This window comes from Triturus cristatus, chromosome 3_1, assembly GCF_964204655.1.
Source record: "Triturus cristatus chromosome 3_1, aTriCri1.1, whole genome shotgun sequence".
NCBI lineage: Eukaryota > Metazoa > Chordata > Amphibia > Caudata > Salamandridae > Triturus > Triturus cristatus.
This window is the reverse complement of record NC_140583.1, coordinates 640,300,816-640,327,510: the sequence shown is the minus strand read 5'-3', so window position 1 is coordinate 640,327,510 and position 26,695 is coordinate 640,300,816. Positions and strand designations below refer to the sequence as shown.

Sequence of the window (26,695 nt, the reverse complement as noted above, 5' to 3'; positions counted from 1 at the left end):
GAGGCATCCCCAATGAAGCGCACAGCGACAACACAGTGCAAGGCAGTATTTCCGTTACCCACCTATCACTTTTGTCACATTGTGCATCTTTGAGGCTGTACCAGATTTATGCTCAGGCCAAATAGGCCTGGTAGTGGGGTGTTAGAGGCCTTGCCATCAACAGTTAGGATTATCACTCTGATGACTCTGCTCTCTGTTTAGCAGTACTCATTGCTGCAATAGGCAGACTGTGCCTAGCAGGATCCCACATGGGCGGGTTGCCTCATACCCATGAGGTTGAGCATAGACAGCAGTGGGTTCCACTGGGCTCCCATGTGTCCTGGCTGTAATAGATGCCTGTTTGCTCCCTGGGAGTCAGGGCTGAAGAAAATGCATACAGGTGATAATGAACCCTCCAGTGCAGAAGGTTTAACAACACTATGCTGTGTGTGTGTGTGTGTGTGTGTGTGTGTGTATATATATATATATATATCCATACGAAAGTTGTCCCACAACAAAGGAAGCGCCACACAGGTACTTGCTTCTCCATTTATTTGCTGTTGGCTGCAGGCGTACAACTCGAGGATTTCACATCCCTTGCTCATTCCGCCAGACGCGTTTCAGGTTCATTCCCTTTCTCAATGGCGTTCTGTTTTGCATGTGAGACAGGTTTTGAGTCCATTTATATTAGTGTTTGCCGCAGTGGGCGTGATTTGCTTGGCCCTCTGGTCCTTGTAGTTCCTGATTATAAGCTTGAGTAAGCATGTCTCATTATCGATCTTTTTATAAATTGTAATAACCCCAATGGGTCGGTGTGAAAGTCCCAAATCGTATCGGCTGCATTCTTAAGCCAAAACAGTATGGAATACCTCCCGTTCCATTCGGTGATTGTACCTCCTTCACCGCGGGTCCACTGTTAATGGCGGGGCACTTCCGCGGCCGGGACAGGCCGCTATACATCCATACGAAAGTTGTCCCACAACAAAGGAAGCGCCACACAGGTACTTGCTTCTCCATTTATTTGCTGTTGGCTGCAGGCGTACAACTCGAGGATTTCACATCCCTTGCTCATTCCGCCAGACGCGTTTCAGGTTCATTCCCTTTCTCAATGGCGTTCTGTTTTGCATGTGAGACAGGTTTTGAGTCCATTTATATTAGTGTTTGCCGCAGTGGGCGTGATTTGCTTGGCCCTCTGGTCCTTGTAGTTCCTGATTATAAGCTTGAGTAAGCATGTCTCATTATCGATCTTTTTATAAATTGTAATAACCCCAATGGGTCGGTGTGAAAGTCCCAAATCGTATCGGCTGCATTCTTAAGCCAAAACAGTATGGAATACCTCCCGTTCCATTCGGTGATTGTACCTCCTTCACCGCGGGTCCACTGTTAATGGCGGGGCACTTCCGCGGCCGGGACAGGCCGCTATACATCCATACGAAAGTTGTCCCACAACAAAGGAAGCGCCACACAGGTACTTGCTTCTCCATTTATTTGCTGTTTGGCTGCAGGCGTACAACTCGAGGATTTCACATCCCTTGCTCATTCCGCCAGACGCGTTTCAGGTTCATTCCCTTTCTCAATGGCGTTCTGTTTTGCATGTGAGACAGGTTTTGAGTCCATTTATATTAGTGTTTGCCGCAGTGGGCGTGATTTGCTTGGCCCTCTGGTCCTTGTAGTTCCTGATTATAAGCTTGAGTAAGCGTGTCTCATTATCGATCTTTTTATAAATTGTAATAACCCCAATGGGTCGGTGTGAAAGTCCCAAATCGTATCGGCTGCATTCTTAAGCCAAAACAGTATGGAATACCTCCCGTTCCATTCGGTGATTGTACCTCCTTCACCGCGGGTCCACTGTTAATGGCGGGGCACTTCCGCGGCCGGGACAGGCCGCTATACATCCATACGAAAGTTGTCCCACAACAAAGGAAGCGCCACACAGGTACTTGCTTCTCCATTTATTTGCTGTTGGCTGCAGGCGTACAACTCGAGGATTTCACATCCCTTGCTCATTCCGCCAGACGCGTTTCAGGTTCATTCCCTTTCTCAATGGCGTTCTGTTTTGCATGTGAGACAGGTTTGAGTCCATTTATATTGGCTTAAGAATGCAGCCGATACGATTTGGGACTTTCACACCGACCCATTGGGGTTATTACAATTTATAAAAAGATCGATAATGAGACATGCTTATTCAAGCTTATAATCAGGAACTACAAGGACCAGAGGGCCAAGCAAATCACGCCCACTGCGGCAAACACTAATATAAATGGACTCAAAACCTGTCTCACATGCAAAACAGAACGCCATTGAGAAAGGGAATGAACCTGAAACGCGTCTGGCGGAATGAGCAAGGGATGTGAAATCCTCGAGTTGTACGCCTGCAGCCAACAGCAAATAAATGGAGAAGCAAGTACCTGTGTGGCGCTTCCTTTGTTTTGGGACAACTTTCGTATGGATGTATAGCGGCCTGTCCCGGCCGCGGAAGTGCCCCGCCATTAACAGTGGACCCGCGGTGAAGGAGGTACAATCACCGAATGGAACGGGAGGTATTCCATACTGTTTTGGCTTAAGAATGCAGCCGATACGATTTGGGACTTTCACACCGACCCATTGGGGTTATTACAATTTATAAAAAGATCGATAATGAGACATGCTTACTCAAGCTTATAATCAGGAACTACAAGGACCAGAGGGCCAAGCAAATCACGCCCACTGCGGCAAACACTAATATAAATGGACTCAAAACCTGTCTCACATGCAAAACAGAACGCCATTGAGAAAGGGAATGAACCTGAAACGCGTCTGGCGGAATGAGCAAGGGATGTGAAATCCTCGAGTTGTACGCCTGCAGCCAACAGCAAATAAATGGAGAAGCAAGTACCTGTGTGGCGCTTCCTTTGTTTTGGGACAACTTTCGTATGGATATATATATATATATATATATACATGAAAGAAGCAAAATCCTGGCTCCCCAAGTGCTCAGCAGGAAAAAAACAGGAGCGGACCACAGCGCTTTCCTTAAGGTGAGTTTATTGCAGATGAATTATGTGGAAACAGCACCCAAAATATCCAGACAAGTATCCAGCCTGACGCATTTCGACCGCGTAGCAGCGGTCTTGTTCACATCTATCACATATATTCTGCACACTCTCTATATCAGCACCTGCATTCCCAAAGAGATGGCTCATATATTTGCACTTTTCCACATGAATGTCATCCCTCTTGTCGCATCAGTGTGGACACGTCTACCTGGTATATTTTTCACTCTTGTGTGATCAATTGTAATGAATTTTAAAGGATTCACCAGCGGTTCCATGTTTCTTATTATGTTCTTTAAATCTTTATATTAAAAAAATCATCTTTTGAAATTTTCCAATAAAGGGTTGATTGATCGCTAAAACAATATCATTATTTCGTTTCCCCAATGCATTTCGGACCTAACAAAAGCCCTTCGTCGGGGGCTCAGCACTGAGCGCATGAGCAGTTAGGCTGCTTTGCTTTTTCTCCAGATTCATTGGCCTAAAGAAGCCAAATCAGAGCACTAGTGACAGGCTGTTCTTGCAGAATTGAGCTTATTAAATAAGAACAATTGATTATTTCTACAACCACCAGTCAGTGCTCAAAGCGTGTTGAGCAAACCCTTATTAACACACTTCACAGTTACAATGAGTCTGAATTTATTAGGGTTCTATAAAATAATCCCTATGCAATGCAGTCCTGAAGATGGTCTTGATTATTTGGTAAACCAATGAACGAAATGCCAACGGTGGCGCCACTTCTTGTTTCATATCCAACAACTAAGGAAATTGAATCTATAACTTAAGTGTTACACTCTATGGATCACTTTCCACTCTAAGAGTGGATTATCAAACTTCAATCAGTGGGCACTCTCTGCATTCATATATTTGTTCTTTACCTTTTATATATGATCAGTGTATGACCGTTGCTAGTTATGCACCCCATTGTTGATTTATTCAATTTTTGGTTGAACTATAAAGGTAATTGATTAAATGTGTACACCTTTTGATTCATTTTATTTTTTGTTGTTGGCATTAAGTGTTCCTTTGATTGGTTCTATGTGTCTCTTTGCATAGACTTACAAATTATCCAGAAATAACCACTAAGGTTATCACGTAAATGATCATCTTGTTGACCATATACTTGAGTATATATTGACACCCAAACTTACAAGGGGTTACTGGGTCGCTCTTCATTTTACAATCCAAATTTAACACACATGCTATAGTGTGGAAGATCTCAGATTAAAAATAGAACAAACACATTTAATAATATTTGTATCTAACATTGCCATAATTCTACCAGGACGAACGAGTGAGCCATATAATAACATTGGGGATTCACATTTATGGACACAAAATGGGTTTGTTTTGATTCCAAGATGGGCTGGTTTCTCAATGCTAGGTTCATTCCTATCAAGACCTAAAACAGATGATCTGTAGAGACAATGGGGCCTCTATGTTGGCAAGCATGCTGGAGGTGAATTAACACACACAGCTTACTTTGTGTGAGTTTATTCATGTGCCATTATTGGCTACTATTTCACCCCCAAATTCATATTTTGGTGGATATTCCCAGTCACTCCTTTAGAGGCCTTAAAATCCTAACCATTTTGTGCAATGCTACTAACTCATATTTCTTTTAAATATGTCACTTACCACAAATTTTCCAAAACCTGACTGACTTTCATATTCCATAACAGTGTTTTTGTAAAAAGTCTTTACTCGTTACCGGGTCCTCCTTTTCTTTATCAAGTCCGACTCTGGGTCTGAGATAAGCAATAATACTTTAGAATCAGATGTTTGTGGTGCTCTATGGAACATGATCATCTGCAAACCCTTTGTGATCTTGCGTGGGACCTCGGGCCTCGTGGCATAAGCATTCTGAAGGAGACAGATTTTTACTAACAACATGGGTGTGAATAAATCATTCATCATCAGCAGTAGATAATGAGAGCATTACCGATCCAAAAGGGACTTCCAACCGTGTCACATAATCGTCTGCTGCTAGGTGCTGTGTTAAAACTGCAGCGCATGGTCAAAGAATGGTGGCGCCTGCTGCCACACTTGGGATCCATCATAGCTTTTGTTGACACTCCCTCCTGTTAGTTCAGAATGCCACTGACACCAATACACACCAAAACGTAATGCTTGTATACAGGGGCGTAACTAAACCTGAACTTCGGAGGGGGGGAGGAGGGTAAGACTCCCAGCCAGGGCTAGTTGTGCGCGACGCAACAGTCTTTTTGGCTCCCCTCTCCCGTTTCCTCCTTCGCCATGAATTCCCTTACTACCACTCGCCAACAATGCACCTCATCTCTCTATAGCCCCTTTCTGACAAACATTTCATGTTTTTTAAAGGGATACTTATAGTTAACTCATACTCAGTTCTGTGATCTGCATCGTACACGTTCTTTGTAGCGGGCACATTAACCCTGTGACAGTGAGCGATGCAACAGAGTGTGAGTAGGGTGAGAGGAGTGACTGCAGGGTAATTGAGGTGATCATATGAATTTGGGTGTGGATGTAAGTGCAGAGTAGGATGGATTAATGTATGGTCAGTGATGGGCTTGTTTGAGTGAGATTGCAGAGTGAGCAGTGGGGGGGCAGGTGAGTAAAGTGTCACATGAGTGCAGGGTAAGTAGTGTGCTTGTGTGACTGCAGGGTGAGGTACAGGGTGAACGGCGCAAGTTCATTGTGAGTGCAAAGTGATCACTTTGAGTGCAGCGTGAAGGGTGTGCTCATGTGACCGCAGGGTAAGTGGAGGGAGAACTGTGTGAGTTCATGGCGAGTGGCATAAGTGCAGTGTGGTCACTGTGAATGCAGGGTGAATGGTGTGAGTGGATGATGATCAGTGTGAGTGCAGTGTGGTCACTGTGAATGCAGGGTGAATGGTGTGAGTGGATGATGATCAGTGTGAGTGCAGTGTGGTCACTGTGAGTGCAGGGTGAATGGTGTGAGTGCATGGTGATCAGTTTGAGTGCATTGTGATCGCTGTGAGTGCAGGGTGAGTGTGAAAGTGGAGGGTGAGAATGAGGAGTGAGTTGTCTGAATGCAGGGTACATTCCCAGACATTTGAAGTAACTCAGCATTTTTATTGAGGGCTAGATTAGGGTTTCAGATTTAAGTTAAACTATTGCTATTATAACATTATTCAGGGTCAGGGCCAGACTGGCTGTAGCGGGCACCGGGTGTTTTCTCAGTGGGCAGGCAGTGCAGGGGGCAGTTTTGTACCGGTGGAAGCCGTTTTTGGTACAGGGGGGTGGTTTTGCAGCAGTGCTGAAACATCTCCCCCCTGCACCCAAAGCTGCTGCAGTGTTTTCCACGCGCATCTCCCCCAGCGGCTGGTCCCCCTCAATTGTCAAGGCCGGTTTGCGTTCTCAGTCTGGCCCTGTTCAGGTATCGAGGGTGGAGGAAATAAATATTGTGCTCATCCTGCAACATACTTCCAGTCTTATGGTTAGTGTTCCCAGCTCGTTATATTGATGTCCCAGACGGGACAAAAATAAGTAGTCACCTAAAGCCTATTTTCAGCACTTAGCTGTGCATACTTGGAAGAGCAAATATAAATAGAAAACATTGTGTTCTAGGGCTGCCTGAATGATCCATGACTGATAATTAAAAGGAACAAAGACAGAAAAGTCACATTACAAATGAATACATGCTATTTTGTTTATACCCCTATCGTTGTCAAGAGGAGGCCTTTGCAGGCTCTTTAAACAACAAATGGCCAGTATTTGTCTATTGGGAACCCTACTTTATATTCCTTTTCATGAAATGCATTCTCACACTGCGGCAGTAAGTGTAAAATACAAATGTAAGGAATAGGCAGAGTGAGAGCCCAGTAGGTACTGGAACAGAAAAAAAACTAAGCCTTTGTAACCAGTTTACAAAGGTCTGTAAATATGCAAATAGTCTTTAAAGACCTGTGAAATACTCGGGTGTGCCGGAGATAAGACTCCAGGCACTGCCCAGCCGAGCCCACAGAGGCTCGAGCTGCATCAGCCCGGGCTGAGACACACGATGGCGGGGGGTGGGGGGTTGTTCTGATTCCCTTTCAGCCCTATGGGCGTTGCGTGCCTGCTCTTATATCATAAGGACTGGAGGTGCATGTTGCTTCCTTGAGGCCTTTTGGAGTTGTGGTCCAGTTGCAATATTCCAGCCTTCCAGTGACTAGTGGAGCAGCAGGCTAGGTCTTGACGAGGGTTTGCACTGTACGCAGGGTCAGACTAGCGTACAGGGCAATCAGGCAGGTCTCAACAGGGTGGTCTCAAAGTTCAGTATGTCTACTGTTTTTTTTGGCTGTGGCCCTGTTATATTGTCTGCTACACCGGTTTCCACTGTTGATTTCCCTGATATTAAAAAAAACATTGCCTACATCTAGCTCAAATCCATGCAGTCTTCCATACATTGCAAAACACTTATACAGAGTCTCTTTACAAGTTCAAAACTGCTCCAAAACATGGGTCACTTTTTTAGCCGTCTTATTTACTAATGGAGGCACTTTAATTTTGTGTCCAGGCCTATATTCTGTCACAGTCTGGCCTTGACATGCCTTTGACTAAAGGGTTAAGCACCCAGGAATCTGGAGTGGTGGGTGCAGGTGTATTTTGTTGCGCTTTTCGGTCTAATTTTGGTGTCTAATTTCGATGAAGGTTGTGTGGATTTTTTCCTTCATTGTGAGTTTTTTTGCCGTTTTGATCTGTGTGGATGAAAATTAAGCGTGCAGTGCATAGATCTGTATTCAATGTGCTTTGATTGCATGCTTTTGTTTGCTACTGTTTCACGGGATTTTAACTTCTGCTTTATTTTCTCCCCTCCCACTACTTTTGTTATGTATTTATTAGGTATTCACTAAGATTAGGGTTTTCATTGTAGTTGGCTGTGTGCTGTTTATTTGCTGGAATTTTTGTTGTTACATGTTTGCCTGCTAGGTAAGCGAAGAAACAGAAGCCCCCTATATCTAACAGCAATATTATCAAAGGAGATGAATCTAAAGGATGAGTATATTTTTAGGGGTAATCAAGATACAAGGCTTGGTCATGGTGATGCAGAAGCTAAAAAGGGACAGCCCTGGTACACCAGCTCCTCCTAACCTCTGCAATCCCTGTGGGGACAGTAACCTCCATCATGGTGATACCTGGCGCAGGCTATCTTTGAGGGCATACTAAGTCGCAGGCTGAATTTGACATGATTCTGATCACAGGAGGTGAACAGATTTTGAAGTGTGTTTTAGTTGATGCCCTTCCATTGATTGCACTGATTTGTTGAATATGATCATGAAAAGAAAGAACAATGGAGCCTTTTTGAGGCATTGTTAACCACTGGATTGTGTGTTTGTTTGCTAGAGAAGGACCCATAGCTAGCCACCCAACCTGTTCTCTTCCTGTATTAAAGTTATAATTGGGAGGGGTTGTTGAATTTCTTTACTGCTGAAAAGCTATTCGCTTCTTCGCAGCAGGTGTTCTCAGTGTATTTATTCCCTTTGTTTGTGTGAATTGTCGACGGCAATAACTTTGATTGAATACAGGAATTGTATTTCTTTCTATTATGCACAGTGACAGGGGATGGGATTCTGTTTTGCATGGGTCTTATTTTCTCTGGGATTTTGCTTCTTAGTGTGCATTGTTAGTCATCATTATGCACCCTAAAAGCCTACTGTTTTAGCATGTTCTGGTGAATTTTATTGATCATACAAACAAGAGGTGATGCAAGGAATGCCTGCAATAAAGATCAAAGCTATACCGGCTGAAGAGGTCCAACCACGACTGTCCTATTGGAGCAAGGCTGATTGGCATGTGGCTGGGCCTAATTTGAGGTGGCATGGGGGGCCAAAGAACAATGGGCTGGAAAGCTACCCTGAGCACTTGCCAGTGGTTAGACATGTTGCAAGCATCCTCCTATCACCTTCTGTGTGTTTTAATTTTTGTGGACCACTGCACCTGCCAGACATGTGCTTCAATACAGAGGTTATTATCTTGGTCTTCAGGACCAGGGTGGGACTGGCTCCCAGTGACAATGTCAAGTCAAATGGGGTCAATAGGTATAAGGCATCATTTGACGTCAAAAGTAAATGTGGTATGTGAAGACTAACATTCCTGAGGCAGTATGCCGTATCTTTGTGTCCATCCCCGCAGCCTGTGCAGTGTTGCATCCCTAGACTCCCATCTCACATCCCATCCTCACTGTGACATGTGACGCGAAGCCGACATATACTCACGTATACAGAAGTCTCCGCTCTCATAGTATCCCGGGCAGCACTGCGAGCGGCGGCGGTACATGGTCCTCAGGCCCCTCCTGTAGGCCGTCTTATAACTGATCCTGCATCACAAGACACAAAATAACACGTCTGAGAAGAGTGAAAATCAATGCGTGACTTTGGAATTCCATTTGCGATCAATTATAACAACGATATCCTTGCACTACCAGCTTAAAAATGTATGAGGTTCTTAGATATTAAAAAACACAATGCTGGGGAAAAAAATCAATGGAGAACTTTCAAGCCTGCAAAATATGCAGCACGTCCCGCTCCCTGCCACGGACATGGCTCTGTCCTTGCACATTAGGATCACCTGCGCGCCTCAGAGGGAGGCGGCGCTGCTCCGCGGCAGCTACCTTGCATTCATAATTGCATTATTTCCAGCATGCAGCTATTCTGGGCCTAACGTATGCCATAAATCTCTGAAGCAGCTTCCAACCCTGCAGAGCCAAGGACAGGCCATGGTTTCACACTTGTTGAGATGAGCATGCATCGAATCACACCCGCTGCAGATGTTTGAACATTATATTGCATTCGAAACATATATTTATTTCTCTATCCTAGACACCCCGTCACCAAAGTTTATAACTGAATTACTGTCACCCAACAGATTTGGTACTACGTCGACCTTAAAAGGACTCTCAAGCAGTGGCGTTTCCTGTGAGTGAGGCGGGGGGAGGCGAGGTGGCACTTTTAATGGGGCTGCGGCAAGCACAAGTTAAGTTTTAATTTTTTAAAAATGTTGTCCCACTTTGTCGTCTGTTGCCACCCCCGCTCTTACCTGCACCGGCCATCACCGAGTGCCAACCTAAGGGACCGCCCCGGGCGGAAAAAGCTCTAGCTATGCCACTGCCCTCAAGGACTCAAACTCATTATATGATCATTACGATAATAGCTCTTTGGTATGCGCATTTACCCACTAAATTAATTAAAAGTGAATATTCTGAAAACAGACATGGTTAGGCTCTTGATAGCCAAGAGCACTTCTCCAGTGGGGTTCATGCATTTATTGGGATACTGGATCATCCATGAACCTGTTGCTACCCCAGAATGACGTATATGAAGATATGAGCGGGCACCACACAGGTTTTTAAGAACAAAATATCCATCAGAACAGATACAGCCATTATCAAGTCTGTTGTCTGTTCTGTGAATGCCAAAGGCCAACAGGCAAGACAGGTTATACCACCCCTAATGGAACTGGTGGCTACGCAAGCAAGTCTTGGGTATCCAGGACTCCCTTCGAGGCAAGACTGGAAAGTCTACATACCCCACCACAAATGTGGTCAGACCAGTCCAAGTAGGCAGATATTAGCTGTGCGGGGTCCAATCTGAGGATCAAGCCAGTGCTATCTCCAACTTGGCCCTACTGGCAGAATCTTGTGTTTCTTCTGGAGCTGAAGCGTTGATGCTTTTTTTGCTCAGCTTGGTTGAATTTGTATTGCCATGGGTTTTTATAAAACACTCCCTGAGGTGTGACGGGCACTACCATAACCTGACTGGCATTGTAAAATCTTCTTCCCACACGCCAATCCAACTCTGCTCCTCTGCCTATCCCTTTCTGCAAAGATGTCTTCTATGACTCTTTTTTATTATGTCAGTTCACTATTTGCAGGCGATGATACCTTATGCTGGAGCAGTGCTTGCTGATATTAATATCATAAAAGTTCTCACCGATGTGCTCGTTATTTTCACTCTCCTTGCAACCTTATCGACTTCTACCTCACCGTCATGCCTGCCACAATTTCAACCAACCTGAGATCAGATTTAAATGTCTTTTCACCACTCTCAAGAACTCAATATGTTAAAAAACAGTTGTGCTGTGTTGTGCTGTGTAGTAGGCCCACAACAAGGACTGCACAACCTTCATCAATGTAATATTACCAACTGGGGCCCGCTGGCGTAATTCCGTATGTTTATTATTCAAGGGGTTCATGACTGCTGACCGCTGCCACAGTGACGGGCATCCTTAGATGCAACTATAGTATACGCTAGTAGGTATAGCCGAAATACCAGCCACATACCCCAATATCTGAGAAAAATCACAATGCCAGGTAGAGGGTGGGGAGGTCTGTCTTCCCCACAGAGCATAAAATAGAAAGGTGTGTACCCAGGCCTATATTTGGATTTCTTGAGGCTGCTGTATTGAGTGTAAATGTTCTGATGATGGTTTCCTTGATGTGTTTCACTGTGTGAAACAGTGAGTACTGCCAACCCACGGCCGCCAGGGAGGATCAACAACCATGGCTTGTTACCAAACAGAGCTAATGTGCGATCTAGGACACATCGCTGCCCCTTCCTGCTGGCTGAATTCAACCAAATTTTGAAGACCATTTGGTCTCCTTCGCTTGCCCTGTACCAACTCTCCCACTGGATGCCAGTGAAGACTTTGGGTACCACCTACCATTCCTGGCTTGAATAGTCAGAGGGGGTTCATTGCCTCAAATGATGAACTGGACAGAACACAGCATTTCTTTTCATTAGGAACCCCTCGCTTTGATCATCCCAGTCCCAGGCCCCCTGCGGATCACCACGATCGCCTCTACGACTAGGGAGGAGAGGACCCCTAAAACCATCTACAATGAGAGAGGGTCCTGATGATGGTCACTGATTTCTTACAACGAGAATCATTTGTGGGGTTGAGAACTATATCAGTCTGCATCAGTTAAACCTCTCTGGCAGCCCATCCATGCTTGTCCTGCAGTAATGCCTTGGTAGGAACGATTGTCACAGTGCCTTGGAACTTGTAGTAGCAGATGGGCATCCCAGCAGAAGGGTCTAGTCCACGACTCCGGCCTGGTGGTATTCAGGATTAGATTAGAGGCGTCCCACTGAGCCACTGAATTTTATATAGAATGATATGTCAGAGTGCAACGGAGCAGACAACAACCTTACAAGCCACAGATACCTCATAATCACAAACCTTCCAGAAAGGCACAGCTTGCTTGTGAAGGTACAGAGAAGACGTGCACAGCGTGCAGGTGTGAGAGCCCTAGGCGAAGGCAAGCACACAGGGCATATGATGGATCAGGAAAGACATTCCCTAAATGTGTGGAAGGGCATAACCGGAAACATGGAGCAGGTGTGTTATAGCAATAGGGGAAACGCACACAAAGGAGGAACAAAATGTGTCTGTACTTGTACTCCCATGAGAGCCACCCACCCAACGTGAGACGACCTATTGCAGGAATGTTCACAGTTGTGTGAGGGTTCTGGGAGGCGTGCACTTTTTGTGCTCACACATTATATGCAAGGACCCGTAACCCAGAAAGTAACATGGTACGGCGTGAAAGATCTTAGGAGATAGAAGTAGTGAGAGAGGGCAGTTTTCCCCACCTTACCCCTTGACACCCACTGCAGCTCACACTCACCTGTGCCTTGTGCATTTGAACCAGTTGAGTATGTCGGTGCACCTTGTGTAGTAGATCTGATCGAATGGGTGAGCGTAGGATTCCTGCACCGTGACCGCATAGCTGGAAGCACACAAAACACAAAATCACATAGTTATCTTTTTTGGTGGATGGAATAGTGCCACATGCAGCCAAGGGGCAACTACTGGGCACAGCAATTCAATTACAAATGAAACTTTACACAAAAATCCTTTTTATAGGTACCCATGTGTGATAACCCTGAATGGACCCACTGGGTCAGGAATCTGAGGTTCTCCCATCTCCATGCCCTTGCTCTATAGCAGAGGTCAACATCAAACATCATTACTTGCATAATTAGAACATCTCACCATTTGTGACATGGCCCAAAGTGTTTCCATAAGTACTCGCAGTCAGATGCTCACAGGCAGATTGTCGCATGCACTTTACCTGGGTTCACCCCATAGGTTTTTTGTCTACTTATGGCTGTATCAGTTCCAATTCTGAATGCTAATGAAATTAAAATAATGGTATCATTGTCCCCCACATTCAAACCTCTTCATTGGCGGTCCGTGATGCAGACTATAGGGGGAAATTACTATCATGATGTTTCTGGTGATCTTAGTCATAGCTCGTTCTCCTTACAACTGGTTGGGAGGAGCCCCTGCAGATTCAGGCAGTAGAGGTGCTCGTCAAGTGATGCTGTTCCCTACCAAAGATTCAAGGGTCAGTGCGCCCTGTGCAAGCAACCCTATGAATGTTTGGCCTTTCTCTACACCTTTGTGATAGCAACCATTCCCACTCAGTTTAAAGCACAGTGTATGTTTGGAGAAGGTAGTAGAGTGTGTACTGTGAAATTTCATGACCCCCTCATGCACCCTCTGTGTAGGTGGCCTAGCATGCAGGGCTCATGTCACGTTACCCCTTTGGCGCCTTATGGTGCTATGATACCATGCTCGAGTTTCCCCTTCCCAGATTCCATTGCGCCCAAGCTTGTAAGCATTCTCCGAACATTTGAGCCAATGGCTTGCCTTGTTTCCGCTGTTGCTGGGGTCTTGGAGTGTTTTCTCTAGTGCACATTTAGCCAAATGAAACATTTGTTTCCTGTTAAGTGATTACATCTATTAGTTTGCACCTGCCCTTCCTGTAAGGTTAAGCTAGCGTACTAACACGTGTTTTCTTCAGGAGTCTTGAAGAACCTTCCAGATTGCCACGTGGGCTACGTACCACACGTGATCCTTCTGTATGCATTGGACCCTGTGCCTGTATATAAACCACATGAAACCTGTGCCCATTGCTTGGCCTACTCTCCCAGTGGAACCAGCTTTCTGCCTACCCACTCACCTGAAGAAACGACTAGACCAGGGCAGCTTTCTTCCCAGCTGCAGTTCAAGTTCCTCCAGTGATTCCCTCGGCTCCAGCTCCCTTGATGCATTATTCATCGCCGCCTCCTGCTCAGCGGCTTCAGCACTCTGGTGACTATCTGTGTCAAGACCTCAAGACCTTCTTCAAACTTAGGACAAGTTGAAGTACTAGGCTAAGTACTTGATATCAGGTTAGGGCGCACTATCCTTTTATAGAAGTTAGCAGGCCAGAGTATTGGCGTCCTCAAGACCATAGCCTTGTCTTCAAGTTTCCTCTCAGTGACTTCCGTCCAGTTCACCTTCATTGTTCTTGCTCTGAGCATTTGACTCATGTGTGATCCTATTACCAAGATCAGTGTGCATTGTATACCTTGGGAGTGTCATACTCCAATATGTGATCCTAGTATACTTTGGGAGTGTCATACTCCAATCTGTGTGCTTAGTATACCTTGGCAGTGCCATTTAACTCCAACCCATATTTTGAGCATAACATTGGGAGTGCTAGAAACTACAACCCCTGTTTCATGTGTAACCTTGGGCGTGCCAGAAACTCCAATCCATGTTTTGAGTATAACCTTGGGAGTACAACTCCTGTTTCAAGTGTAACCTTGGGAGTGCCAGAAACTCCAATCCATGTTTCAAGATTTATCTTGGGAGTTTCAGAGGCTCTAACCAGTATTTGAACTTGGTATCCTACTTTCTTTCTGTATTGTAGAAGAAGCATGTAAGTGAATGTTACTAAAGTTAATGCAATAACAATGTATAAGAAGGTCTGCTAGTGTACTGATGGTAATTGCTTTTTTCTTGTTGCTTCCAGTGAATTGTGTCTTCACACAGCCATACATTCCTACCTTCGCAAACACAGAAGGTCTCAGGAGCGATGCATTCTGCTAAGCAGTGTGCATCGCGGCAGATCTAGTATCGCAAGTCTCCCTTTTCTTATTTTGGACCTACTCCCCTTCCCTCTCAGAACAGTGCATGATTTAGGAGTTTCATCCCTGGATCTCACGCTTATCTAAGAGAGAGATAGGAAGTTCAGCATCGACTCCAGTGTCGTCCCTGCAGTAGACAGCATATGAGTGCATGATATTAAAAACATATTATTTAGCCACAGCACTCATCTGATTGACCTCAGAACTATGAGAACAATGAAAGGCTAAATCTGTCTTGACAGAATCCGAACAGGGGACTTTAAGGCTTCTGGGTAGATGAATTCATCCAGCAGCCCAGGTTGCCAGCTATTCTATCAGGCCTCTTAGTCGAACGTCTATTAGAGGAATGTTGTAAGGCGCACTTTTAGCAAATTGACCTGGCAGATTTGTTTTCTTAGTTCAGGATTGAGCGGTCCAGGCATTTGAACCTTTAGGTTGGAATCGTCGGGTTCAAACTGTATTATTTATTATTGCTAGTTATTTAATTTAAGTTTTTCATGGGACCAACTGCTCATATTTTGGTGTGGTTAGTGCATAGTTTAAAAATATCTGAAGAACCGTTTTGTGTACTATGCAGCGAAGTTTTAAGATAGTTCTTTGATCCTTGGGTCATAAAAGGAGGGTTTGAACGGTAGTCTTTACATGGCTTGATTTTGTAAACTTTTTTAGTTTATTGGAAGTCATGTATAGACAGCATTGTGATAGACCACTTTGCTTAGAAGGAAGGCTCTTGTTTATTAAAAGGTATTTATATAGTGAAGACTTCATTATGGAAACATCAAAAAATTACACACTTGCAATAAGAGGAATGCTAACTGCTACATATAAGAAATTGTATAATTAATTGGGGTGAGTGACTACTCACCTCAACTCAGAGTGAACCCTTTAATTTAATATATTAACCTGAGTTTAACCCCATGGCAGCTATGGCACAGAGCAGACAGACTTAACTTAGGGCAATGTGTGAAGTATTTATGCAATAAAACACAGTAATAAAGTCAAAATGCAATACAATAAAAAATGTTTGTTGGACTTGACACTCGTCAGGTAGTGTTTCCCTAAACTTGTTGCTTTTTCGGCCTGGATTTTGCTGATTCTCTAGTGTGGCCTCTGGGTTCTGAGCACTTTCCCACTGTAAATACAGTGTGAAAGTGCGTGCATCCTTCCTATTCATGTTGAGAAGTGGCGCTGCTTCGATGTTCTGAAGCATGGCCTGGCCTGTCATTTCCGACTGGTGTGTGCACCCTGGCATTTATCGTGATTAAACTCATGAAAAGCCTGCCATTGCAGGCCGCTGTCGTTGCACACCCACACCAATGGTGCCCGTGAATGTGTGTGCTGCCTCCCATTGCAGGTTAGTTAAACCTGTGTCCAGTCTGCTGTTGCAGACTTGAGCGGGAGCACTTGCACCCCTTGGTGCTGGGGACTATGTGTCCAACCTGACATTTGCATGTCTGTGAGTGCACTAGCGCAAACGCGCCCAGGTAGTGAGCAATGCCTGTGTGTGTTTTCACTACCTATGAGGCCTGCTCTTCCCATAGATTATCATGGAGAAGTGGTTGACATTACCTCATGCTGCAATAGTGGATTGCAGTGGAGCACCCTCATGATGTTTCCTATCAATGGATTTGCCATGCAAACGCCTTACCAATGTTAAGGGGGCTTTGGCAGAACTCGCTCAGAAATGCCACTTATGGAATATGGAAATTTCTATGCTCTAAGAGTCTTGTGTGCCGTTGTGCCAGGCTTTGGTCGATACCAGGGGTTGAGGGCGCACATCTGTGTACTCCCCAACAAACATCATAAACCACATGCATATAACTAGAAAGACAATACCTCTGCAATTTGAAGGCTGGATGGGATGTATTGGAGAGAGGTTTTGACACTTAGCCTCTTGGGGTCAGGTCATGGCCCCACTAAAGATAAAGATCTGCATTCCACGACCCCATGGCAGACAGGCTTACAATTTAGGGGAGGCATCTATGGTTTAATGGAAAACCCCTTAAACCACCCTTAACATCAAAGACACATGACAGTTTAACTGTGGGTGCCATCCTTCAGCAAGGGGTGAGATACGCTGGTGGGAATGGTGGACCGAAGAACCCAGATTGCGTGGTGCACATTGACAGAGGACCCTGTTGTGCACATGGAGGATTACTGCGCTTTCTGAATTGTGGGTGGCCTAGGCCGAAGACCTGCTGAAGTGAAGTGCCCCGAAGTGTGCGCTTCAAGGGCCCATCGGCGGGCCTCCTGTTCTCCCTGAGATCTCAGGGACATCAAAGATCTCCTGCGAGGGGCCTACACCATCTGCCTGTGACATCTGGAGAGCAGTTCCCTCTCAAGTGCCCACATCGGCTACTGAATCCCATTGGGTAGCGCAGTGTGATCATGAAATTAAGACTTGTGTCTGGAGACCAGATTGTCCAGTGCAGAGCCCCAGAAACCTTGCCCACATCTGAGGCATGTGGATCCTTTACCGTAGGTACCCTGACACTCTCAAGTGTCTTGTTAGTGGTGAGCAGATTCATTGGTTGGGGGACCCCACGTGGCCCTTTTCGTTGATAGTGCCGCATCTCTCTCATGCGACACCCCGACTGCATGCTCATTGCGTGCGGGGTCAGATAAACAGGGTGCAACCCTTGGAGGTGTGGTTGTACCCGTAGTAGAGGCTCAGTCTACCTCATGTGGCTCTGCTGAACTTGCATCTGAGTGTGTGGCATGACTGGTCTGGTGCCACCTGTATCATCATGCACCAGATGTTGTACCTCCTTTCCAGGGAGGTACTGAATTTGCAACTTTTTATTGTGTGTGACCGGAATTGCCTAGTGCAACCCATACCAACGTGCACTGGTCATTGTGCCTCATTTCCAGGGAGGTACAGAATTTGCAACTCTTTGCGTTTGAGACCTGAAGTGTCTGGTGTGACCCATACCAACACGCACCAGACGCTGTGCCTGGATTGCCTGGGCACAACTGTGATCATCGCGTACCACATGGGCGCCTCTTCCCACCAAGAGGCTCCCTCTGTGTTACTCCCCATTCATTGGTTGTTCCCCTTTGACCCTCATCGCAGCGGACCAACTGCCCTTTCCACACCTGGCCCCTCCCAAAGACATCTTGGCACCAAATAGTAGGGAGAGAGATTAACTGGGTTCGGAAGCTGGTCAAGAGACTGAGTGACTCCATTGTGTTTTGAGACCTATGGGTGAACTTCCCAAGCGGCTGCTAAGCTCCTCCTGTCCACATCTACCTCCTAATTGAAACTTACAACATATCCCCACCTGCTTTCCGAGGTCCTAGAAAAGTTTGACTTTGGCCACGTAGAACCTAGTAACCAGACAGAGGGGCTGGTAATCTTCAACCAGGCATATAGGACAATTAGGGTGAACCAGAGGGTGGAGGAAAACTGGGATAACGGAGTCTACAGGGTTGAATCCACTGACCTGCTGGTTACCAGTAGCACTGCATTAGTGTGCTGAGTGCATATTTGTGCAAGAGCGTTCTGTACGGACTGGGCTGATACCTGTCGCATCGTGTAGCGGTGCGGGATAAGTGTGTGTGAGAGTTAGAGTGATAGTCTGGGGACTGCCAGTGATTCACAACACTGGCTGGCAGTGCCGCTTTATATGTTGATTTCATGCCAAAAGCACATTACATTTGACATTGGATTTAGTCGCGTCGCTCCGGCCCGCGGTGATGCTAAAAAGTATTCTAGTTTCGTGCATGTACAGATCTTTGATATTGTTGTGACCCGGGGTGTACCCTATAAGTGTGCGGGACCGTATTATCAGGATTGCTAGGTTGGGCCTGGGATGGACCGCATGTCGCACTGCATAAGGATGCTCTCTCTCTCTCCCTGGGGGGAGGTTAGATTAGGAATTGTCCTCAGTGTGCATACTATTGATATCATAACAATAAAAAGTGGGCCTAGTAATAATAATAATAATACCAGCAATTGTAAATCGCACAGCTACCTCAGGCGAGGTGTCCCGGCGCTGGGCGCCGTGGGGAAGATTAAGCGAGCTCTTGCCCAGAGTCAAAAGGTGCTGGACTAACCTGTCGCCGGGGATCGAACCGTGAGCCCCGTGTTCAGGAGTTTTATGCCCGAAAGTATATGATGCTCATTTGATCATTATTGAATATGTGCATTGAATATAAACGTTACATAAATACATCCATTGTGAAGCCTCTTTTGTGACGCTCAGTGTATTTATCACAAGTGTCTGCTCTACCTTTGCTTTCCACATTGCCTCTGAGGAAAGCCTGACTGCTCAGTGCCAATGTACCAAAGGGTTAGCACAGGTTATACAGTGAGTGCAATCACCCGCCCTTAACGGAAGTGGTAGGTTGTGCCTGGCTGGGGGCATTCCTTCAGCCAACCAGAAAGTCAATCAATCAATCAATCATAGAATTTCTAAAGTGCGCTACATACCCGTGAGGGACTCAAGGAGCTGAGGGGGGGGGGGGGGGGGGGAGGTTCCAACAATGCTATACCAAATTAGTAAAGTATAATAAACAAAATGAAACCAAAATGACAAAAGTCCAAGAAGGAGAACTAGAGCTATGAATTGTATAAGTTATAATTAGGACTAGCACCAAGAAGCATAAAATGCCAATGATAGTCAATGATTGTGGTAGACCAGGACTCAGGCGCACTTTCAGGTTGGCCGCTATGAGTGTAGGTCAGATAGACCAACCAGGTCTATCCTTGTCAAAAGTCCCAAACCACCAGAGGAGCACACTTCTAAAGCCCCTCAGGACCGCAGTGAGGCACTTTAAAGACTAAGTCTGGCAGAGGATAACATCAGGGACCAGTCCAGGTCCAGTTTTCACTGTCCAGCTGGGTAGTTGCATAGAAGGCCTTTTGTTGTATCCTTGTAGGTTGAACAGGCGGTCAGCCATTTTACCCTTGGAGTCCACTTTCTTGTTCTGGGTACAAGAGGGTGCAGGTCCAGTCCTTTAGGGCTTGTCTCCGGCCACAGACAGCAGGTCCAGTCCTCTTCTGTTCTTCCTCAGGTCGAGCAGTGTTCTTAAGTGAGTGTCTGAAAATGCCACATTTATGCCTGGTACCATCTAGTTGGTGGGAATGACTCCTGAACACACCCTAACCAATAGGGTAAAAAGTTCCCAGGTCAACCTCACCCACTTTAGGCATTTCCAAGGTGGTGAAAATCTTCGGCTATACTAAACCTGGACTGCAGAGGGAGTGTGCTATGATAATCCTAGTGTCCTCTCACATCTAACTGTAATATTCAGTTTGAAGCAGTAATTGTACCCACAATAAACCAAGAGAAAAAAGTCTGGTAGAACAAAGATAGGGTTCTTAAGCAACCAGAAAGTGGATACACAATAATTGTATTGGCACCTTGTTCTCTTCCTTTCAAGTGTGTCTGAAGGCTAATATGTAAAACTCAGAGACAGAGGCCTGGTAGGCCAAAGCAGGATCCTTCAGCAACCAGACAGTGGATATGCAAGAATTGTCTTGTCGTCCTCTTCTCTACCTTTTCAGTGCACCTCAAGTAAACCTAACAGGCCTGTTAAGCAGGCTTTGACACTCTAGGAGGTTTTGACACTGTGGTGTCAAAAAGGATGCCCACAGCCCCCTCACTGTATATTCTGTGAGGTTCAGATGAATAATTTCTGCCTATTCAGGTCAGATTATTGTTTGTTTCTGAGAGGCATTTCACACCATTTCAAAAGCTAATCACTGACTGGGAGCTATTGGAGAGCAAAGGCAAATCAGCCTCTAGGAACTTCAGGCAGAGAAAAGTTAATATTCTAAAAGCTACTTTTCCTTAATATTTATTAAAAGGCCCTCTTCACCATTGAATTGTGTTTTTAACAACTATCAAAAATAGTTGCTCAATACTTTTTCTAGCTAGACCCATTCCTGAGATACAGCATTAGTATTTTATTCTGTATAATGATGTTCTACATTATAGAGCTAAGCCTTCCAAAGTGTAAATAGCTTTTGGGTTCCAGTCACTGTAAGAACATGTTTATTACATTTCTACATTGCCTACTTTTTAATACTATGTACCCTGCCTTTCTGGCTACAAGGGCTGCATAAGGGTGTTTTATTAAGATTTAAAAGGAAGTTTTTTCCTGGATTTATTTTGACAGGTTGAATTGTAGTTTCTACAGTTCTGCATTCAGGGTACCCAGGATAGGCCTGAAGCTACGTTTGCACAGCCAATGTAGTTGATGGCACAATAGATGCTGCTCTCCGTTGGTGGCATTTAACTTACAGGCCCTGGGAACTCTTTGTACCATATACTAGGGGCTTGTAGGTAAGCTTAGTATACCAGTTTGAAGTATACCACTTTCATCACGGTGAAACAAGGAGCACATGCACTTTTCTTTCTGCTGGTTATCAGGGATAAAGTGCACAGCTAAAACTGTTAAGGCAAACTCTGCGGGTATACCACATAAAAGACAGTAATTTCCTACAGTGCAGCAGTAACAGCAGAACCTATGAAACCTTGTATAGACATTATTTTCACTTCTTCCCCCTAGCATAGAGAGGTCAATTTCCAGCAGTGGCATTGATGGTGCGAAGAGCCCTGTGCAAACCTGGAAAATACAGAAATAACCAGGGCTCAGAGGGGGCCTATGGCCTCTGTGCCCCAGTGCTGCAGCACCATTGATAGCTATGTCCTTGATTTCAAGCAAAGGCTTTGCTCCCCACACATACTTCTCAGGTTTTTAATGGCGGCAAATCTCCAGTCGGTTGGGCCCCAGATCTGTAATGCACCAGGTCAGGGTTATCTATTGCTTCCATGTGAAGAGCAGGATTGTATTTAGGCAGAGGAGCTGCAGGTTGGTTCTGGTGATGGCCATATTATCTTCAGGCGGTATAGAAATTAGAGTGAAATAGCATCCAGAGGTTAAAGACGTGGGTCCCTTGCACTGGTTCTTAACCTACGGTGGGGACCAGTTGCAGCGAAAGAGTAAGAGCAGTATCGCTCAATCAGAAGCTTTGTGTCGGCCTTTCCAGATACAAGAAGCCTCCTGCATTCTTCAATGTTGCTTTAATTGGGATTTTGCCCATATCATCTCAGGACAGAAAGATGCACCTGAGTGCCTCCTGCGTACATTAGACTGTGACCTTTTTTGCATTACATTTCATGTTTGCAAGCAATACTGGGTCTGACGTGGCCTACTCTATGCCAGATTAGCCTATCCCTAGGAGTGCTGGTCTCTTGGAAAATATTCTTATTTAATTCCCATATTAGGAGATGATGTCTCTCTGCTGGTAGGAGACTTAGCTTCGCCCACCGAAGATTATCAAGGAGGAGGAGAGTGAAGAGGGCTATGCTTTCCCAGCCACAAGATACCGCTAAATAGTTGGGCCATCTCCTGTCTTCTGCCTGGCCGAGCTCACTCATGCAATGAATAACCACCAATGTTCTGAATTTAACTTTACGTTGACCAGGACTGACTCCTGTCCATCAATTTTTTATCGGCCCTGAGGTGGTAAATAGAGTCATGCAGGTCTAAGGCAGCCATCTTACTTCTTGCTTGTGGACACAGAGCACTCAGTCGCGGGGGCAGGTTGCAGGTATTTTAACACAGGACTCTTCAACAACCACCACAGGGGAACGTTGATTGGCCTGGGGTCAGAGCAGCTGCAAAAGTGATCTGAGGGCATCATGGATTCTGGTACTCCAGGGGTGGGGACGTACCCGGCAAAAGAAGGCAGGGTTCAAGTAGGTAAATGCAGGCCTGTGGAGAGGAGGAATACTTCACATAGAAGGATATGGGCGGTTTCAGGAGCTTTCGCTAGCTGAGCTATGAGAGTCTTACGATTCAAACTTAGGACATTCTGAATTCTATCTTTCCCCATGCAGAAGGCCGGCCTCTTAGCACCACCTAAATATGGGGGTAGCCTCACCGAAGGCCTTATAGGTAGAGAGCCTAGAATAAGAAGGGATCGTCCTGCTATGCCCACGTAAGGCACTATGCATAACAGAAGCAGCAAATCAAAATTGGGGGAAATAGAAAGGCGATCTTATGATAAGCCCTGGCATCAGTTTACCTCGTTTTTGGCCTTGCCTGCGTTCTCGTGTACGTACCATTATAATAGGCAATTCTGTATTCCAGTGTAAAGAGGTGCAACAGAAGAGACGCGCTCTTACAATCACCCCTGAAACACCCCCTCACCGCCCTTCTCCGAGGTATTTTACACTCAGAATCCGGACCCATGCAGAAGTTACAGGTCCTGCATATTGAGGCTGAGCGATTAGTCTGCTCTGATTCAGCCTTGAGAATTTCAAGGAAAAGCTCAGACTTCTTATCAAATGGCAAGTTCTACTTAAACAGGATCAGGGATGCCAAAGGCCAACCTCGTTAAAAAGTGTTCAACAATTACAGGCGTGGTTTGCATCTCTGGAGGGTGACTTTATTTACATCCTACCAGAGTAAGAAGGCTTGAGCGCTGCTACCCTACACACGATCTCAATAATAAGGCAAGTAAAATATAAATAAAGGAAACTCATCAAATGAGCTAAAAATAAAAGAAGCGAACGAGGCTTTCTGCAAATGGAATGCAGAAGGTGCTCACACAGCGGAGGTTTCCTTTCGGGCCTGGGCGAATTCAGATCACAGGCAGCAGGTATCGATTTCTGGAGAAGGAAGTCTGTAACCCAGGCATCCCAATCAAGGAGAAGCCAAAATTAAATACCAGAATTGATTGGTTGCGCTGACCAGCACGACTTTGTTACTTAGATGTTAATAAATCACCCGGAGAGGGGTTTCAGAATTATCGGCTGTTACCAAAGGAAGAAAAAAAAGGCCACAGAAGGTGACTAAATGTTCTGATCAAAAATAAAAAGAAGAGGCCAGCAGTGCCCTGTGGGCAGGTCCATGTGACGTTGAGGGAAGTCAGAAGGGTTGTTATAAGTTCACCATCTGCTGTACTAAACTTCTGGTTGCCTTCAATTTTAGAGCAACCCTAACCTGACACGTCTACATGCCTTGGACCTTATTGAGGGCTTAGCAGAGCGGGAGTCATTCTGCACTGGTGACTTGCTCCACCAGTAGAAACCTCTGCCCAGTGGTCCGGCTGAGACCAGGCCATTGGTCAAAGTGCCTACGACAGTGTGGCCTGTGGGGCGGGTGCGCAGACGTAGTTTTTCACTGTTCGGGACTGTCAGGGAATTTCTGGAAAAGAAATAAATAACACCCAATCACTGATAGAAAACTCCCAGCGTGTCAGGGCCATTTGCTTTTTTTATTTTCAGTAACAAGCTCCCAGTTGCAAGCTTCCAGCTTGGGAGTTTGTTTTGAAAAGCGAAAAGCTCTGGATTGCGGATACACTGAACATGGCACCCCCACAGCAAAGCTTCAGTGACTTCTGTGGAGCTGCCCTGAGGGCACCTCAGCGGAGGCCACAGAGAGATCCACCTCCTTGGCGGACATCTTTGAATATGGCAGGGTTATCTTCAGCAGGCCAGCAGAGTGCACGCCTCTCCTGCCTGACTTGCCAGAACAGCATACAACCTGCAAACCACAAAGAAGCTGCAAAGTTCGCTGAGCAAGCGCTTTAACCATGGCACCCACGCGGCAAAATGCACTGCTATGAATGGAGCCTCCAGGGCAACTTCTCCCCTCAAAGAAGAGATCCCCACCAGGTAAGGACAGCTCTCTAAATATGGAAGATGGTCCCCTACCAGGCTGACAAGTATCACGACTTATGCACCTTGGGCGGGACGTCTAGTTAAACCCTGAGGTCTGAACACGAACTTTGCCCATTTTTGTGTTAGGTCACGCTTTGTAAGGTGCTAAAGGAAATCAACATTGAAATACGCGTCTGTTCCCCAATTTTCTCTCCTTCCCGCCATACGTGCATGTTTTGGTCCTGCCTCCCCCAGGCTTCACTGCCCTGCACACAGTACAACACTCTAAAGAGCAAGGAAGAGGGTCACTTGTCATGAATGCTGTAGGGCTTTGACAGACGTCTATATGCCTGAGAGAGACATGTTAAAAGGATGCTGACTTTTAATGATGTCATTAGTCAGAGCATTTCTTGGAATTACTGATCTAACGAGCATGCTCGGCCTCTAAAGCACTGTGCGAAAAATGTATATAAAGACAAATACCACATGTGTGTCTCCCTCTCCTTCGCCTCCAGACAAACATCCAACAGCACTTATGACACATGCACGCATACCAAACATAACCTTAATTCTCACTGTAATCCTTAACCAAACTAATCCTAACTCCTGCTATGACCATACACCTGGGCCTAATACTCAACCTACATATTAAACCCCAACCGGACACCCTACAAACTTTATCCTTCAACTCCCAGCTCCAATCGTTACCCTGAAAGCCAACCACAACCCCCCAAAATCAACCATGACACAAACAACAGATCTAAAACTAACCCTATATATACCTAACTCTGGTTCAGTGCGCGTGAGAGGGCGCATCCGGTGATACATACGAAGGTACCAGGGCTTCGTGCAGCTTCTACAGGCTAAGCTCTGGGTACCAAAAAAGATGCTGATAACATCGGGTTACTCTTACCTTTCCCAGTGGCTGCAGACATTGGGGTCGTCTGGGTTTAACGAGGTGGCAGTGTTTAGCAGGAAAGACACCGCAAGTGCTGGTAGGACCCAGCACCTGGTACCACCGGACACCATCATCGAACCTACAAAGAAAGGATATTCATTGAAAAAGGTGATCTGTAGCGACAGCCCAAAGGAAATCACATGTGTCATCTAAGAGGCAAAGCTCGGACGGAAAGGTACAGCAAGAAGGTGGGCGAGGCGAAGACCTTATAATGGCAGCATCACGCGTTGCTGTGGCACGTTCTAGAACAGCGAAAAAACAGGGATACAGGCGTAGTTATCAATAGTGCAGTCTGTGCAGTAACACCAGGGCTCATACGGGCTCATTGTACCAGAAGTATGACTGCATTTTTACCACTCAGCCTGTGAACAAAAGGGGCAATTTCCTTGCTTTCTAGCTCGGTACCTGGTTGTTTGGAGATACCATTCTACAGAGGTAAATGTCAGAGAAGTATAGAGAGAGACTGGGAAAAAACACAAAAAAGTAAGGGAGACAGGAAAAGAGGTGAGGGGAAGCCCCAGTAAAATAGAAGTGAAAAGAAAACATGAGAACATCGGAAAAACAAGGACAAAAGAAATGCGATTCAAGAAATGAGGAAAATAATAGAAAAAAGGAAGTGGAAAGAATGAGAACAAGGATCAGAGAAATACGGGGAGAAAATATGAACGAAAGGAGTAAAGAATTAAAAGGGGAAAAGTGAAAAGCGAAACAGAAAGAAACTGAAGTTAAGCGTGAAAGAATCAATACTGAAGGTAGAAAAGGCCAAGAAAATGTGCAGAAGAAAGACAGAAAAAAATTAGTAAAACAAAGGATGAAAGTTTTGAAAAACAGAACAGAAGAGCAAAAGAAAGAATGAGTAACACATGGAGGTGGGGTCGAGGATAGTTTATGAGTTGTAACTGAATGCATTTTAGATATTGGAGAGCAGTTTGGTATAAAAGTCAGATGGGCGAGCAAACACTAAATACGCCTTTGCGCACAGAAAAGGAAACAGATGAAAACATTAAAATATACATTGAAATAGAAGAACAAGCAATGGAAAAGCCAAAAGGTCTGGCTTTTATAATGGTTTGCGGTTTTGACAATGCTTGTTTGTAAAGCACTGTTAGAGAAAAGTAAAACCATTTCAAAATACTGGAGGAAACACAAAAACATATCTTAAGGCAGTGGACTTCAAACTTTTAATGCCGTGCCTTGCACCCCCCCC

General features: G+C 45.4%; 1 protein-coding gene across 1 annotated transcript in view; it reads right to left on the bottom strand.

Annotated features, from left to right (window-relative positions):
• MEGF11 (multiple EGF like domains 11) overlaps positions 1 to 26,695 on the bottom strand; it is a 1,813,102-nt gene that overhangs the window by 1,302,567 nt on the left and 483,840 nt on the right. Inside the window, exons 2-4 of the mRNA XM_085644629.1 lie at positions 25,444 to 25,567; positions 12,621 to 12,722; positions 9,211 to 9,311 (exon numbers count right to left, since the gene is read on the bottom strand). Coding sequence (XP_085500755.1) covers positions 9,211 to 9,311; positions 12,621 to 12,722; positions 25,444 to 25,562 — 322 coding nt within the window. The 5' untranslated portion in view covers positions 25,563 to 25,567. The remainder of the gene's footprint in view (positions 1 to 9,210; positions 9,312 to 12,620; positions 12,723 to 25,443; positions 25,568 to 26,695) is intronic.